At 27.5% G+C, this 13,734-nt stretch overlaps 1 protein-coding gene across 1 annotated transcript; it reads left to right on the top strand.

The window, feature by feature from the left end:
• The first annotated feature begins 268 nt into the window (after positions 1-268).
• LOC117169055 (probable U2 small nuclear ribonucleoprotein A') lies at positions 269-12,255 on the top strand. The gene is made up of 4 exons (XM_033355153.1): positions 269-477; positions 562-602; positions 6,177-6,753; positions 11,556-12,255. Exons 1-4 carry the CDS (start codon positions 396-398, stop codon positions 11,597-11,599), a joined length of 744 nt encoding a protein of 247 aa, XP_033211044.1. The 5' UTR covers positions 269-395; the 3' UTR covers positions 11,600-12,255.
• The last annotated feature ends 1,479 nt before the right edge of the window (positions 12,256-13,734 follow it).

Raw genomic sequence — 13,734 nt, 5'->3', positions numbered from 1 at the left:
AAAGACTGTACCGAAAACCTGGATCTAGCTTCAGATCTGAAAAAATTCAGCTATACATACATGTCAAACTTTTCTAACCTCAAAATACTTTTCTACTGCTTTACCGTCATATTTTACGAAGAATGAGAAAACAAGAATTCGACTTCGTAGTACGATGAGGGTAGCACTTTGATAGAGCAGAAAATGTGATGTCCTATATATATAATTCCCTACTCCGACGCCCCGTACCGCATCTAGTTTATAATATCTTTCTGAACCCCGCGGCTCATGGTTGCCAAGTTCGCACGTTTGATGCGGTTGATTTTCTTAGCATTTTTCGAAATAAAGTCGAAAAAAGTGTATAAAACAGTGCTTGTAATTATTTACTAATCGAAAATTGTTAATCGTATATCAAAATGGTGAAATTATCGCCGGATTTAATCCAGCAATCAATGCAGTACATAAATCCTGTCAGAGATCGTGAACTGGATCTTAGAGGTTAGGAAGAACAAATCCGTTTTGCTGTGCTTATGATTGGAAACTATAAACTTTAACATTTATTGGTTTTATTTTTGGTTTCAGGATACAAAATACCCACAATAGAGAATTTGGGCGCAACTCTGGTGAGTAGAAAATCCTAAATGTGCTAAATATTCCGTTTATAGGTTATTCTTAATTCATAGGTTTTACGTTTTACCGTTTACATGTCCGGCGTTCTTTATTATTTATTTATTTTACAACAAGCTAGTTTATTTTCGCTTTATTTTTTTAAACCACGTGTGAATTTGTCATTCTTTAGAGTAACAGAACCTCTCTGAATCTATTAAGTAAATATTTAAATTAAAAAATGTTTAATTATGGAGTGAGTAAACATATACGCAAACTTGAAGCGTTTTTGTAAAACTGTGCCTATTCACTAAGTGGACCAAGTTCATGAAGTGCAATGCTGGCAATTCCAGTGCTGTTGAAACTATTTTTTATTTTTAATTGTAATTTTGAAGGTCTTAGTCTTCTTAGTAAACTACAGAAATTCATGTTGCTTATCTTTGAAGAAGAAGTAACTTGGAATTCAGGTCATAATACTAATATTAAATTTAATATTAATGTATTTGTTGAAAATTCCACAATTTTGCTAAGTTTTTAATCGAAAATTCAACAGTTTTTTATAGAAAATTTGTCTTTTGGTTGAAAATTAACTTTTTTGTTGACAATTTATATTTTTGGTTTAAAAAGTTAACTGTTTTGTAGAAAATTTAGCACTTTTTGTTCTTACTTGACTGAGAAACATTTTCGGATTGAAAATTCAACCGTTTTTTATTTAAATGAATATCCTGTGGTTGTAATATCAATTATTACATTTTTCTATGAAAATTATTCATCCTTATTATTTGAAAATAAAATTGCGTGGTTGAAAGTTTAACTGCTTTGTTAAAAATTAATTAATTTTTTTAATTCATACCATTATTTTTTAATTCAAACACTTATTTAGCTATCAAAGATTTTAATTTAAAATTGTACAATTTTGAAAGCTTGCAGTTAAAAAATTAGCATATGTCTAGTAGTTAAAAAAATAGGTTTAAAACAAATTTTTATTTTTAATAATTTCAGGGGCCTTTTTTTACATTTCTAGATGTCTTAAACTACTTCCCAAATTTTTACAGATTTTTGTTTGCAACCTCATCAGAGATTATTAATGTTTACTAGATCCTTGTGTTCAAAAAGTAATTTTAAAACCTACAGAAATGTAGAGAGAATTTGTTCAGGTATGTATAACGTTTCTATTTGGCAATAGACGTTAGAAACAAATTTTTAAAAGAATAGTTTAAAAAATCATCAATAATAAATTCAATACATTTACGCTTATGATTTCCTGGACTAATCAAATTTTTGCTATCGTACTTTTACCAGTAGAAACGTTCTAGAAACCTGGAAAAAATATCTACATTTCTGCAGATTTAAAAATATTTATTTAAAAGACGAGTACCAAAGATTAATAATCTTTTAGGTCCGTTAAGCTGGCAGGACCACATTGCAAAAATGGACTGAAAACCTATAAGGAATTTAGGGCTAATTTAATGCCCCATTGAAAAATTTAATGCTCTTTATTTAAACAAAAAAACCGGTGTTCATGCTAGCTTAACGTTAAGATAGCAGAACCACACATAGTAAAAAACTAATTTTTCAAAATTTCTTTGCTCTATAATTTAGGGCTCACTTAATGCCCTATTGTTAAATTTAATGCTCCGCAATTTTTCGAAAAAATCTGTGGTCATGCTAGCTTAACGTTAACCTAGCAGGACAACACAGAGAAAAATACGACTTAGGCATTATTTGTTTCCACAATAATTTAGGGCTTTGGCAATATGAAATGAAAAATTAAAAAAAATTTTAATACAATTTTTGTTTAAACAATTCTAGTAAAAGAGAATTAAACCAATTTCTTCTTCTACCCTATGTTAAGGCTCACTTAGGGCTTCATGAATATGATATTTGGATTGAAGAAAAATTGTTTAAACAATTATTGTTTCAACAAATTTACCACAAAAAATTATTTTCTTTTCGTTTCTCTTGCATAAGTTCAGGCTCATTTAAGGCTCCTGAAATATCATCCACTGAAAGTCTTGCGATATTTTCTTTGCCCTTTTTTTTTTGTTATAAAGGGTGGTTTTTTTAGCTTGTAACTTTCAAATATCTCGAAAAATAGGTAATCTATGAAAAAATGTTATGAATCAAAATTTTATCACTCTGACGAGTACATACGCTGATGTTAAAATCCGTCCCCCCACACCGCCCCCTGGGGATGAGGGTGGGGAAAGTTCGAAATATTAAATATTTGAAAATTTTAAGTTAAAAAAATCACCTTGTATATGGTGTTGTGCTAACTTAACGTTATAAAAAAGACATGAAGAAAACCATAAAACTGATTTTCACTCCTCGCATAATTTAGGGTTCATTGAGGACTAGTTTGGGCCCGCAGTACTAAATTTTGGGCTTTTTTATTTTTTGAAAAAAATAGTGTTTGCAATAGCTTAACAATAAGTTAGTTCAAGATTGCTGGAAAACGTAATAAAAAAGATTTTATAGAAAATTCACCTCATAGAATAATTTAGGTCTCATTTAGGGCTCTGGGAATATGATAATTAAACATTTTAAAAAATGTTTCAACAATTTCTTATCTATTTTTACAACAAATACTAGAATAGTAAAATTATGTTTTATGTTTCTCTTCACGTGTTTTTTATAACGTAAAGGTGGCAAAACACCACATATAACAAAAAAAGGGCTAAGGAAATATCGCACGACCTTCGGTCGATGATATTTCAGGAGCCTTAAATGAGCCTGAAATTATACAAAATAAACGAAAATAAAATAATTTTTTGTGGTAAATTTGTTTAAACAATTTTTTGTTAAATTTAAATATTATATTCATGGAGCCCCAAGTAATCCTTAATATAGGGCGGAAAAAAATTAATTGAATTCATTTTTACTAGAATTGTTTAAACCTGCTAGGTTAACGTTAAGCTAGCATGACCACAGGTTTTTTCGAAAAATTGCAGAGCATTACATTTGACAATTGGGCACTAAGTGAGCCCTAAATGAGCCCTAAATTACCTATAGGTTTTCAGTCCATTTTTGCAATGTGGTCCTGCCAGCTTAACGGACCTTAATCTTTGATAAGGTCTGATTAATAAATTTTTCAGAGCTCTAATACGATACTGTTCCACGTTGTTCTATTTCCGTTTACAATTTTTTTTTCGATCCACCCTTATCACCAGCCTTTCCCTCTATTATTTTGTATAATTCCAGGATGGCCGTTGGACTGGGAAACCGGGTATTTTTTTGAGTCTAGGAAATGACAGTGGATTTATTTTTTGACCGTGAATTTTACAAATTTTTATTAGAAAAATGTTTCCAAGTTCGATTTCCACCATTTTTTGAATTGATATCTTTTTCAATTATGCTATCATTTAGTTTACAGTACGTAATTCGAAAATCTTTTACTTACAAAATTTTCCATTTTTATTTTTAAGCGTTCATTTTTAATTTAAAGAATTTTAAAATGATGTCTTGGAAGACTTAAGTAATTAAAAATTAAAAGAAGGTTTGAAATTGAAAACTTTTGATAAAACATTTATATTTTTTCAACTGTGAATATTAAATAAATATTTATTAATTAAATAATTAAACTAAATAATTCAAAATCACTTCAAACTTTAAGAATTTCCCAATTTCAACGTTAGAAATTAAACGATTTCAATTTGAAAGTCTTAGCCATTTAAAAGATAGAAACGTCTGATTTAAACTTTATAAACTATTTTCAACATAAAAATAACTTCATAATAATATATTATTATTTAAAGGCTTCTATTAAATTAAAAATATTGTTTCAGTCTAAAATATTCATTTTTTAACCCATTCAATTGGAAATTTTTTATTTAAGAAATAGAATAATTATTGAACATTTGGCAATATTTGACAGTTTTTTAAGACGAGTAAATATAAACCAAATATTCAAAAGTAAACAATTTTAAACTCTAATTACTTGACATAAAAAACCTGGATTCGTTGAAATTTCGAAAAAATATTAAACTTTCAGCTTGTATTTAAAAAATGTTTAATTTGTAAGTAAAATCGTTAAATTTTTATGTAAAAACAACGTTTGAACACTTATTATTTGTACAAAAAAATTTGAATAATTTTAAGAGATATTTTGAAGTTTTGAGAAGATTTAAAATTAATTAAAAATTTTAAATGGTTTAAAATAATTTAAACAAAGTTTGGATACCGATAAAAATCCGGCTCTTCATACTGAAATTTTGATGCAAATAGGTCAAGCCTAGTTTAAAACAAAATTTAGATTTTTCAGATTTCAAACAAAAAATTTAGAAGCTCTTTAAGTATTATTGTAAAAGGCTGCGGAAGAATAAAAATATTATTTTAAGATTCCCAGGAAAATTTAAACTTAAAAAGGTTACAAAAGAATGATTAAATTGTTTTAAAAAAGGACATTTTTTAAAATATGCTTGAAATCTGCAAAAATGTGCAATTTTAATTTAGGCTGTGGCTGTTTGCACCAAAATTTGGGTACATATAGACGAATTTTAGCATAACACATTTCGTTTAAATTATTTGAAATCCTTTAAAGTTTTAAATTAATTTGGAATCTTTTCGAAACTTCTAAGCAATATCTCTTAAAATTAAATAATATTATGCTTCAACATTTTAAAAGATTTTGAAATACTATTTTGATGCTTTTCAATTTTGTTTAAACTATTAAAGAAGAAAATAATTGAACTTCTAACTTAAGAAGTGTCCAGTTAAAAAGATTTTGATGTTTAATGTTTCTAACTTGAAATTCCTTAAAATAATATAATTTAAAAATTTTTTAAGATCATTGATTGATTTTTTTTAGAGCATTGAAAAAGATTTGGATTTGGGAGTTTATCTGCATTTCATTTAAACTTGTTTAATTGGAAAGTGTTAATGCCTTCCATGTTATACGTATAATTTATTAAGCATTTGAATACAACATTTTTGAATAAAAAAAACTTTTAAACTTCAATTTTAAAAGTTCAAAATTCAAGAATTCCACTTTGAGTGCTTTAATATGTAGTTTATTTTTTATTGCTTCAAATGGGAAAATGTTTAGCTTAAGAATTTAAATTTTTTAATTTTATCTAGCCAGAGGTAGACCGCGGAAAGTATGGTTAGAATGTGTGAATGAGACCCTAGTTAGACGAGACATAAGAAATCACAGAAACACGAGAGCCTGCATGAAAAAATGCATGGACATAAAAGAAGCTAGAGAAGTATGCCAGGACAGGAAACAAAAGACCTTGGCCACTAATGGACCCAAGTGGGGAACATAACGACTTCGTGAGGTTCTTCGCTTGGGGTGATTGCTAGAGAGATTGATCAGCAACCTGGGTCGGAGCAGTGTCGCGGAACGAACGTGTTATTTACTTAAATAGCACGAGAATTCTGGATCAATCTGAAAAATTTCTATCCCTTCCACACACTACCCCTTTCCCCTACCGAGTGAGTCACGCCTACCCCGAAATGGAAATGGCTTAATGGTGTAATAATAATAATAATCTACCGTGAACAATGTCTGCGAACCGGGAAATAACCGGGAATATTCTTGCTTTGATTAAAATGGCCACACTGAATTCATTTCACATTCTTATTGTTTACAGGATCAGTTCGACACAATAGACTTCTCAGACAACGACATTCGGAAATTCGACGGGTTTCCTCTACTAAAAAGATTGAAAACTCTCTTCTTCAACAACAATCGAATAGTCAGAATCGCAGAAGGTTTGGAGCACTGTATTCCGAATCTCGAAACACTCATGTTGACTGGCAACATGATTCAGGAACTGAGTGACTTGGAACCACTTGTTCCCCTGAGAAATCTCCAGAGCTTGTGTCTCTTACAGAATCCCGTCTCCGCCAAACCACAATACAGACAGTACGTCGTCTACAAATTTCCTTCGCTGAGACTACTGGACTTTAGGAAAATCAAGAAACAGGAGCGAGAGGCAGCGGTCGCTTTCTTCCGCAGCAAAAAGGGCAAGGATATTGCGAGGGAAGTTGCCAAAAAGGCGAAATTACATTCGCAAAATATGAATGGCCTTGATAAACCTGCGATGACCGCGGACGAAAGAAATAAAATAAGGGAGGCGATTTCCAAGGCTTCGTCACTCGAGGAAGTACAAAGACTGAGCAGATTGCTGCAGGCGGGCCACATTCCAGGAGAGAGGCAGAGAAACGGTATTCATTTTTCTATCAAATATTATTTGCAGGGCTTACAAAATTACTCTTTTTTTTTTTTTTTTTTTTTAAATTGAGACCAGGGTTTGCAAAACTTTTTTTCCAAGTGAAAAATTACATGGAGTGAAATAAACAAATCTTTTACTATAAATATACTAATAGTGTGAAAAAATTCTTTTCGTTGAGAGGGAAACATTTCAAACTATTTAAAAATCGGCAAATACATTCTGCTTCCCATTACGATAGACATTTTTTATATTAAAAACCTGAAAAAATGATTTGTGTATATCTCAATGGAATTTCTTTTTCAGTTTTCTTATTAAAATTAAAATGTATGTTGATGAAAATCAGATAGTACTTGCAAATACATAAAATATCCAAATCGTGACAGTAATTAAATAAATTACCGATTTAAAATCCGTTTTTCTTTTAAACCAACAGGTTTTTCATTGTTTTATCAATACTCACTTTAGAAATAAGCGAACTCACAATTTATTTATTTATTTTGGTACATAAATGGACAAATACGTCGAGTCAAACAAATGGTCCGTTTCAGTAATTTCCATAAAAGGATCATTTGAATAATACATTTTTTCTGCCTATTCACAGTAATAAAAAGTGTGCAAAAATATTTTCTGCATTTTTTCCCTCGTACACCAAACTTAAAAATAAATCCCATAAACGGGATTTTTATATGGATCAATACATTTTAAATCCGGTATTTTCTGCACTCCAAGTCACAAAACCTCTCAGAAATAAAATATATTGTGTTTTACAGGAATTTTAACATGCATTTTCAAAAATCACAAATTTTGTCTTTAAAATTCAGGGTGACTGTTGGACCGGAAACCTGGAAAATGAAATTGAATTGATTTTTTAACCGAGAATTTCACAAATTTTAGAGAGAAAAAATCTGTGCATGTTCAATTTTAACAAGTTTTTAAATAATTCTTTGAATTTTTCTCTCAGGCCGCAAAGTCCGTTTCCTGTATCTCCTGCTGTGCGCCATTTTCATTTAAGGTCCCTAAATTTATAAGGATTCCGAAAAATTTGTAATAATTTTAATAATCGAAGGAATTGTTAAGATTTTGGGAACAAGTTTAAAGGTCTTATCAGATTTCCGAGGATTACAATGATTTTAAGTAATTTAAAAATTCTCAATGTTCTTTAATACATTTTCCATGATTTGAGAAAATATTATCTTTGTTTTCACGGGATTTTATAATATTTTAGTGGATTTTAAAGAATTTATTCATGAGAAGTTAGGTATTTTGTAGGGTCTTAAAGATTTAAGAGATTTGGAATTCAGCCTGAAATCTTATTAATTTACCATAAATTCTTTGGAATTCTCTTGAATTTGATTAATCCTCTTTAATTTTATAGATTCAATTTGATTTTTTTAATTTACTTGAATGTTTCTAAATTTATTCTACTTAAGTCAGTGGATTTCTTTTTAAATTTTGAAAAGTTTTAATTTAATTGATCCTGAGGATCAGTTAATAAAATTATCAAAGGATTTGAAATATTTTAACGTATTTTTTTTTAAATTCCTTGGTATTTTCAAGAGCTTTATAAAATTTTTAAGGAGCTTGGAGGATTTAAAATAAATTGGGTTATTTTAAAAGATTGCAAAGAAATTTGTTATTAATTTCATTCATTTAATGGAATTTTAAATACTTGAAGGTATTGTAAAATATTCACAGGCGTCTTCAAGGGCTTTCAAAAGATAATAAAGGGTTTGAAATATTTGAGGAAAATTTCAAAGATTTTAAGAGATTTCCAAAGGTTTTAATCATTTTTAGGGATTTTAATATTTTGATGGATTTCAAATAATTGTTCACACGACATGAGGGGTCTCGTGTTGTTTCGAAGATTTCAACAAATTTTCAAATCTTTTTATGAAATTTATTTGGAATTCGCTATGACTTCTTATTAATGTATCCTAAGTACTTTTAGATTCTTTTGAATTCTTCTAAATTCACTTAATTCTCCCCAATTTCATCAATTTTCCATATTTTTGAATTGTTTTCAATTCATTCGATTGCTTTTTAAATTAAGCTTGATTTTAAATTAATTTAATCTAATTCTTCTCATTTCTTTTAAATTTATCTGAATACACTCAGAATTTATTGTAATAAGATTTGAATTTTTTTGGAATTCACCCTGAATTCTTTTTAATTTTTTGGAATTCTCTGGAATTTTTTTTAATTTACTTGAATCCTTCTAAATTCACTCAATTCTACTTAATTCAGTGACTTTTTGTGAATTTTCAAAAGTTTTTATTCAATTGATCCTGAAGTCTATTAACCGTACCTTGAATTCTTAGACATTTCATCAAATTCTTTGAATTCCCTTGAGTTCTTCTTCAAAGTTACTGAATTTAATGAAGTTTTTATCATATATTCAAATTGTTTTAAATTCATTTGATTTTTTTTAATTTACCAATTTTTATGAATCTTATCAAATTCTTCTCTTTTAGCTTAAATTCCTCTAAATTCAGTCCAGTTTTACGGAAATCAATGGATTTTTTCAACATTTTTTCAATTTATTTGAATTCTTATGAATATAACTTGAATTGTTCGGAAATATTCTGAATTTATCCTAAATTTGTCACCCTTTCAGTGCGAAAAAAGTAAAGTGAGGCCTGTTATCTTCTTAATATCATAATAATTAGGTTAAGATTAGTAATTCTAAAATCTGTTACCTAAAAAATTTTTCTATTTTTATTTTTGAACGTAAATTTTCAATTTAAAGAATTTTCAAATGTGTTTTTCGAAGGCTTAAACAATTTAATATTGATAGCGTTTGAAATTGAAATTTTTTGCTAAAAAAGTTTTTTTTATTTAATCAACTCTGATTATGAATTAATTAATTATTGAACAAATTAAACTGTACTTGAAGTATCAACAAAGTGAGCAATAATTGATTTTGTTAAGACGATTCTAAATCCGTTCAAAATTTTAGCATTTCTAGAATTCAACGTTAATAATTAAACTTTTTCAATTCAAAAGCCTTTCCAACTTTGAACGTAGCGATTTTAATTGTTTTATTTCAAAAATGATTAATTTGTAACTGAAATCATTTTTTAAAGTGTGCGTTCCGACAAAATCCGGCTATTCGTAACGAAATTCCGTACATATAGTCATGCCCTAACTTAAAATAAAGTGTAAATTTTTGCAGATTTTAAACAAAAAATTTATAAGCTTTTTAAGAATTGTGAAAGGTTTTCAAAGAATTAAAACATTTTATTAAAATTGCTAGTGAAATTGAGAATGATTTTTTATTTTGAAAACTTATTTGAAATTCGAATCATTTTAAAAGATATTTAGAAGCTATGAAAAATATTTAATAATAATTTTTAGTTAAAAAAATTTTGAACATTGCTTTACTGAAAATTTAACTTTTCCATTGTTGTTTAAAAATTTATCTTTGTTAGTTAAAAATTCGACTATTTATCTTTTTGGTTAAGATTATTCATCTTTTTAGGCTGAAAATTCAACTATTTGGTTCAAAAATCAACTATTTTGTTGAAAATTAAATTAGATTGGTAGAAACATTAAAAATTATTTGGAATTCGAATAATTTTAAAAGATATTTAGAAGTTATGAAAAACTTTTAATAATGATTTTAAATTTGAAAATTTTTGATAAAAATGAAGAAAGTGTTTAAAAATATAAATATTACATTTTTACGAAAAACCTACACTTATTTTTATGCATTTTTAAAAAAAATTTTGCTTTCTATAGGGAAGATACCCTGAACGTTTTACACAGTTTAAGTGATTTTGGTGGCCTGGAAAATTTTTTTTTACGGGACAAATGTTAAAATTACATTTTCAGACAAAAAATTCTCCTGGCTTAAAGAATTAGTTCAGTCCGCATAAAGCTTATAGGATTTTAACCTTAAGCAGAAATTCTTAAAAAATGTTGTAAAAAATAATTAAGGTGGAGTTTTGCAGTGGATCTTTTAAATTTTCAAAGTTCTAAGATCAGAATATATACAGAAGTATTTCTACGAAATTGCACCTTTTTTATTTTTTGCAATATCTGAAAAAAACTGCTAATATGAGAAAGGCATCATGCCAGTAAAACGTACCTGCATTTTTTTTTCTTCAATCGGAAATCTAAAAAACACAATATTTCGTCGCTCCGAGATTCTGTGACATGAAGCATAGAAGCAATACTTGTTCTTATTGATAAAATATTTTATTTGAATGACAAACTTTTTGAAGCACTAGTTTTACTAAAATAAAAATAAATTTCTATGCAAATTTTGCGATTTAGAATTAACTATAGTGTAAAGTGGATCAAATTTAGATTTCGGGTGATAATTCTTGATAATATAACGTAGATTTTGGAATATAAAATCGAGGGGTGGACCTCTAGACTTTTAAGTGTACATCAGATTTCAAGATTTTAAAAATTTCAGAAATATTTCGAAGGTTGCTTCAAAGATTCCGAAATATTTCAAAAATTTCAACAACAAAAAATTACAATGGCTTGTACACCAGATTTCGAGAGTCGTTTATATGTGTTAAAATTTGTATTCTTAAATTAAGAATAATTCGCTCTAAGTATTAAAAATTATATTAGATTTAAAAGTTTCAAGTTTAAAACCTGTTACTGTAAAAATATTAATTTTGTTAATTTTCATGTCAACAATGTTAAATTTCAAACGATTTAAATTAATTCTATTTCGTTTCGATTTTTCAGGTGTATCATTCGTAACAAAAATTATTTAATAGATATAATTGATTATTTTTAATGCATTTTTTATTAATAAATATAATTGTAATGTTATAGGTGATCCAAGTGGAGAAGCCATGGAAGAAGAGGATGACGATTAAATTAAAAGTCTGCCAATTTAGCTTCTACGTTTTTTCTACAATTAGGTGGCAGCAAAATTCTCTTAAAAAATAAGTAAAATGTCAGTATGAAAGCATTTATTGTGATTATAGTGCCACCTTTTTGTAGGTTTTACATAGGGGTTTGCACGTACAAACTTTGGTATATTTTAAGAGTTTCAGTAGGCTCGAGCGAACTTTCAGTTTCGGGTCTTTCGCTCGTCCCGAGTTTTATAGATAAAATGGTCGGAAAGCTGTAAGTATTGAGTCTGTCGATTTTATATGGTTTAAGTTAAAGATGTCAAGCTAATAAATACTGTATACTACACACATGCAGTTGCGAGCAAACCGATACTATTTTTTCTTATTTTCTGTGAAAAGCGACCAAAAGTGTAAATAAACTCTTGCAGCAAGTCAAGGGCTTTGAAGCGATTTTCAAATTACAGTTTGCAATCTAGGTTCTAAGGCAGAGTTAAGAATGTTAATTGAATTATGATAATGATTGAAAAATATGATGTCAGAGTTACAAAATTCATATCTTTTAGGGAGAAAAACTTCAAGATTTGGAGACAAAACTTGATGGTTGAATATAACCAGGTACGTATTTTGTAAGGAATCAATTGAAGAGAAAATTGAAAAATAAATTTTTTTTAATTACATGGCGTGAGTTATTTAATTAAATCTCCTACATCTTCGAATGTTTTCTAATTTTCGTATAATAATAAATTAGTAGATGAGGGAAATTTCAGTTTTCTAACGCGTATAATTTCCTTGGAATATATTCTTGCAAATAAAACAAATGTAAATGCCTTATTGAATTCAATATGAAACACGTTAAATTCAGAAGATTTCAGGGTGAAATATTTTGGATTTTCAATAAAATAGTTGAATTTCTTACCAAAAAAGATTAATTTTCTACCAAACGAGATGAATTTTCCAGGAAAAAATATTAATTTTTAACCAAACAGTAAAATAAACGATAATATGGTTCAACTTTTAGGTACAAAAAAAAAACAACCGAATTTTCATAAAAATACCTGAAATTTTAACGCTGAATTTTTCATCCAAAACAAGTTTTTAACAAAACAAAAAAAAAATTCAAACCAAAAATGTTAAAATCGAACCAAAAACAGTTTACTTTTAACCTGAAAAGTTTAATTACCACCAAAAGGGTTAATTTTCAATCATGAAAGATGAATTTCATACCAAATATTTGGATTGTCAATTAAGAAAGATATTTTTTGAATTTAAAATGGAATCTACCCATTTGCCATTTAAGGTTCAATATTCAGATAAAAAATTAGTTATTAATAAAAGGAGCAAATTATCAAACGAAAATGAAGATGTGAAATTTTAAATTAAAAAATTACTTTTTAATAATAAAAAACGTATTTAAAAAGAAATTTCAGACAAATACGTGAATCTCAAAAGAAATTAAATTTGAAAAAAGTAGATTAATTTTTAACAAAAAAAGATGATTTTTCAAATAAATACATGTGTTTAATACAAAATGTTTGAATTTTAAACTTCAAAACGATAAATTTCCAACCAAAAAAGAAAAAGTTTAACTTCAAAATAAATAAAAATAAATTATTAATAAGAAAGCGAAGTTTAAACGAAAAAGTCCAATTATCAACCAAAAAGATGAATTTTCTTACCAAAAAGACGAATTTTCTACCAAATATTTGTTTTTTTAACTTATGATGAATAAATTTCAAACAAAAAATGAAAAAGCTAAATTTTCAGATAATAAAATTAGTTTTTAAGAACATCAAAATTAAAGTTTTAACCAAAGATGTGAATCTTTAAAAAAAATTAGTTTTAAATTTGATACCAAGTTGAGTTTACTCCAAAAAAGATTAGTTTTCAACCAAAAATTTGCATTGTTAAACAAAAAGTATAGGTTTGCAACCTAGAAAATTAATTTTCTCAAAAAAGACGAATTTTCTAAATAAATACATGAACTTTCAACCAATTTGTGGTATTTTCGACTGTCTAAGATATATTTTTATTTTAAAATGTCGACAAATTGAATGTTACATTCTGAGGTTAAAAAAAATTCATTCTCAACGAAAAAGATGAATCTTAACAAAAGAGTTCAACATTCAAACCAAAAGATGATTTTTTAACACAAGTTT

The sequence above is a fragment of the Belonocnema kinseyi genome, chromosome 3, assembly GCF_010883055.1.
Source record: "Belonocnema kinseyi isolate 2016_QV_RU_SX_M_011 chromosome 3, B_treatae_v1, whole genome shotgun sequence".
Classification (NCBI taxonomy): domain Eukaryota; kingdom Metazoa; phylum Arthropoda; class Insecta; order Hymenoptera; family Cynipidae; genus Belonocnema; species Belonocnema kinseyi.
The sequence above is the reverse complement of the archived record's forward strand: the minus strand, read 5'-3'. Positions and strand labels throughout refer to the sequence as shown.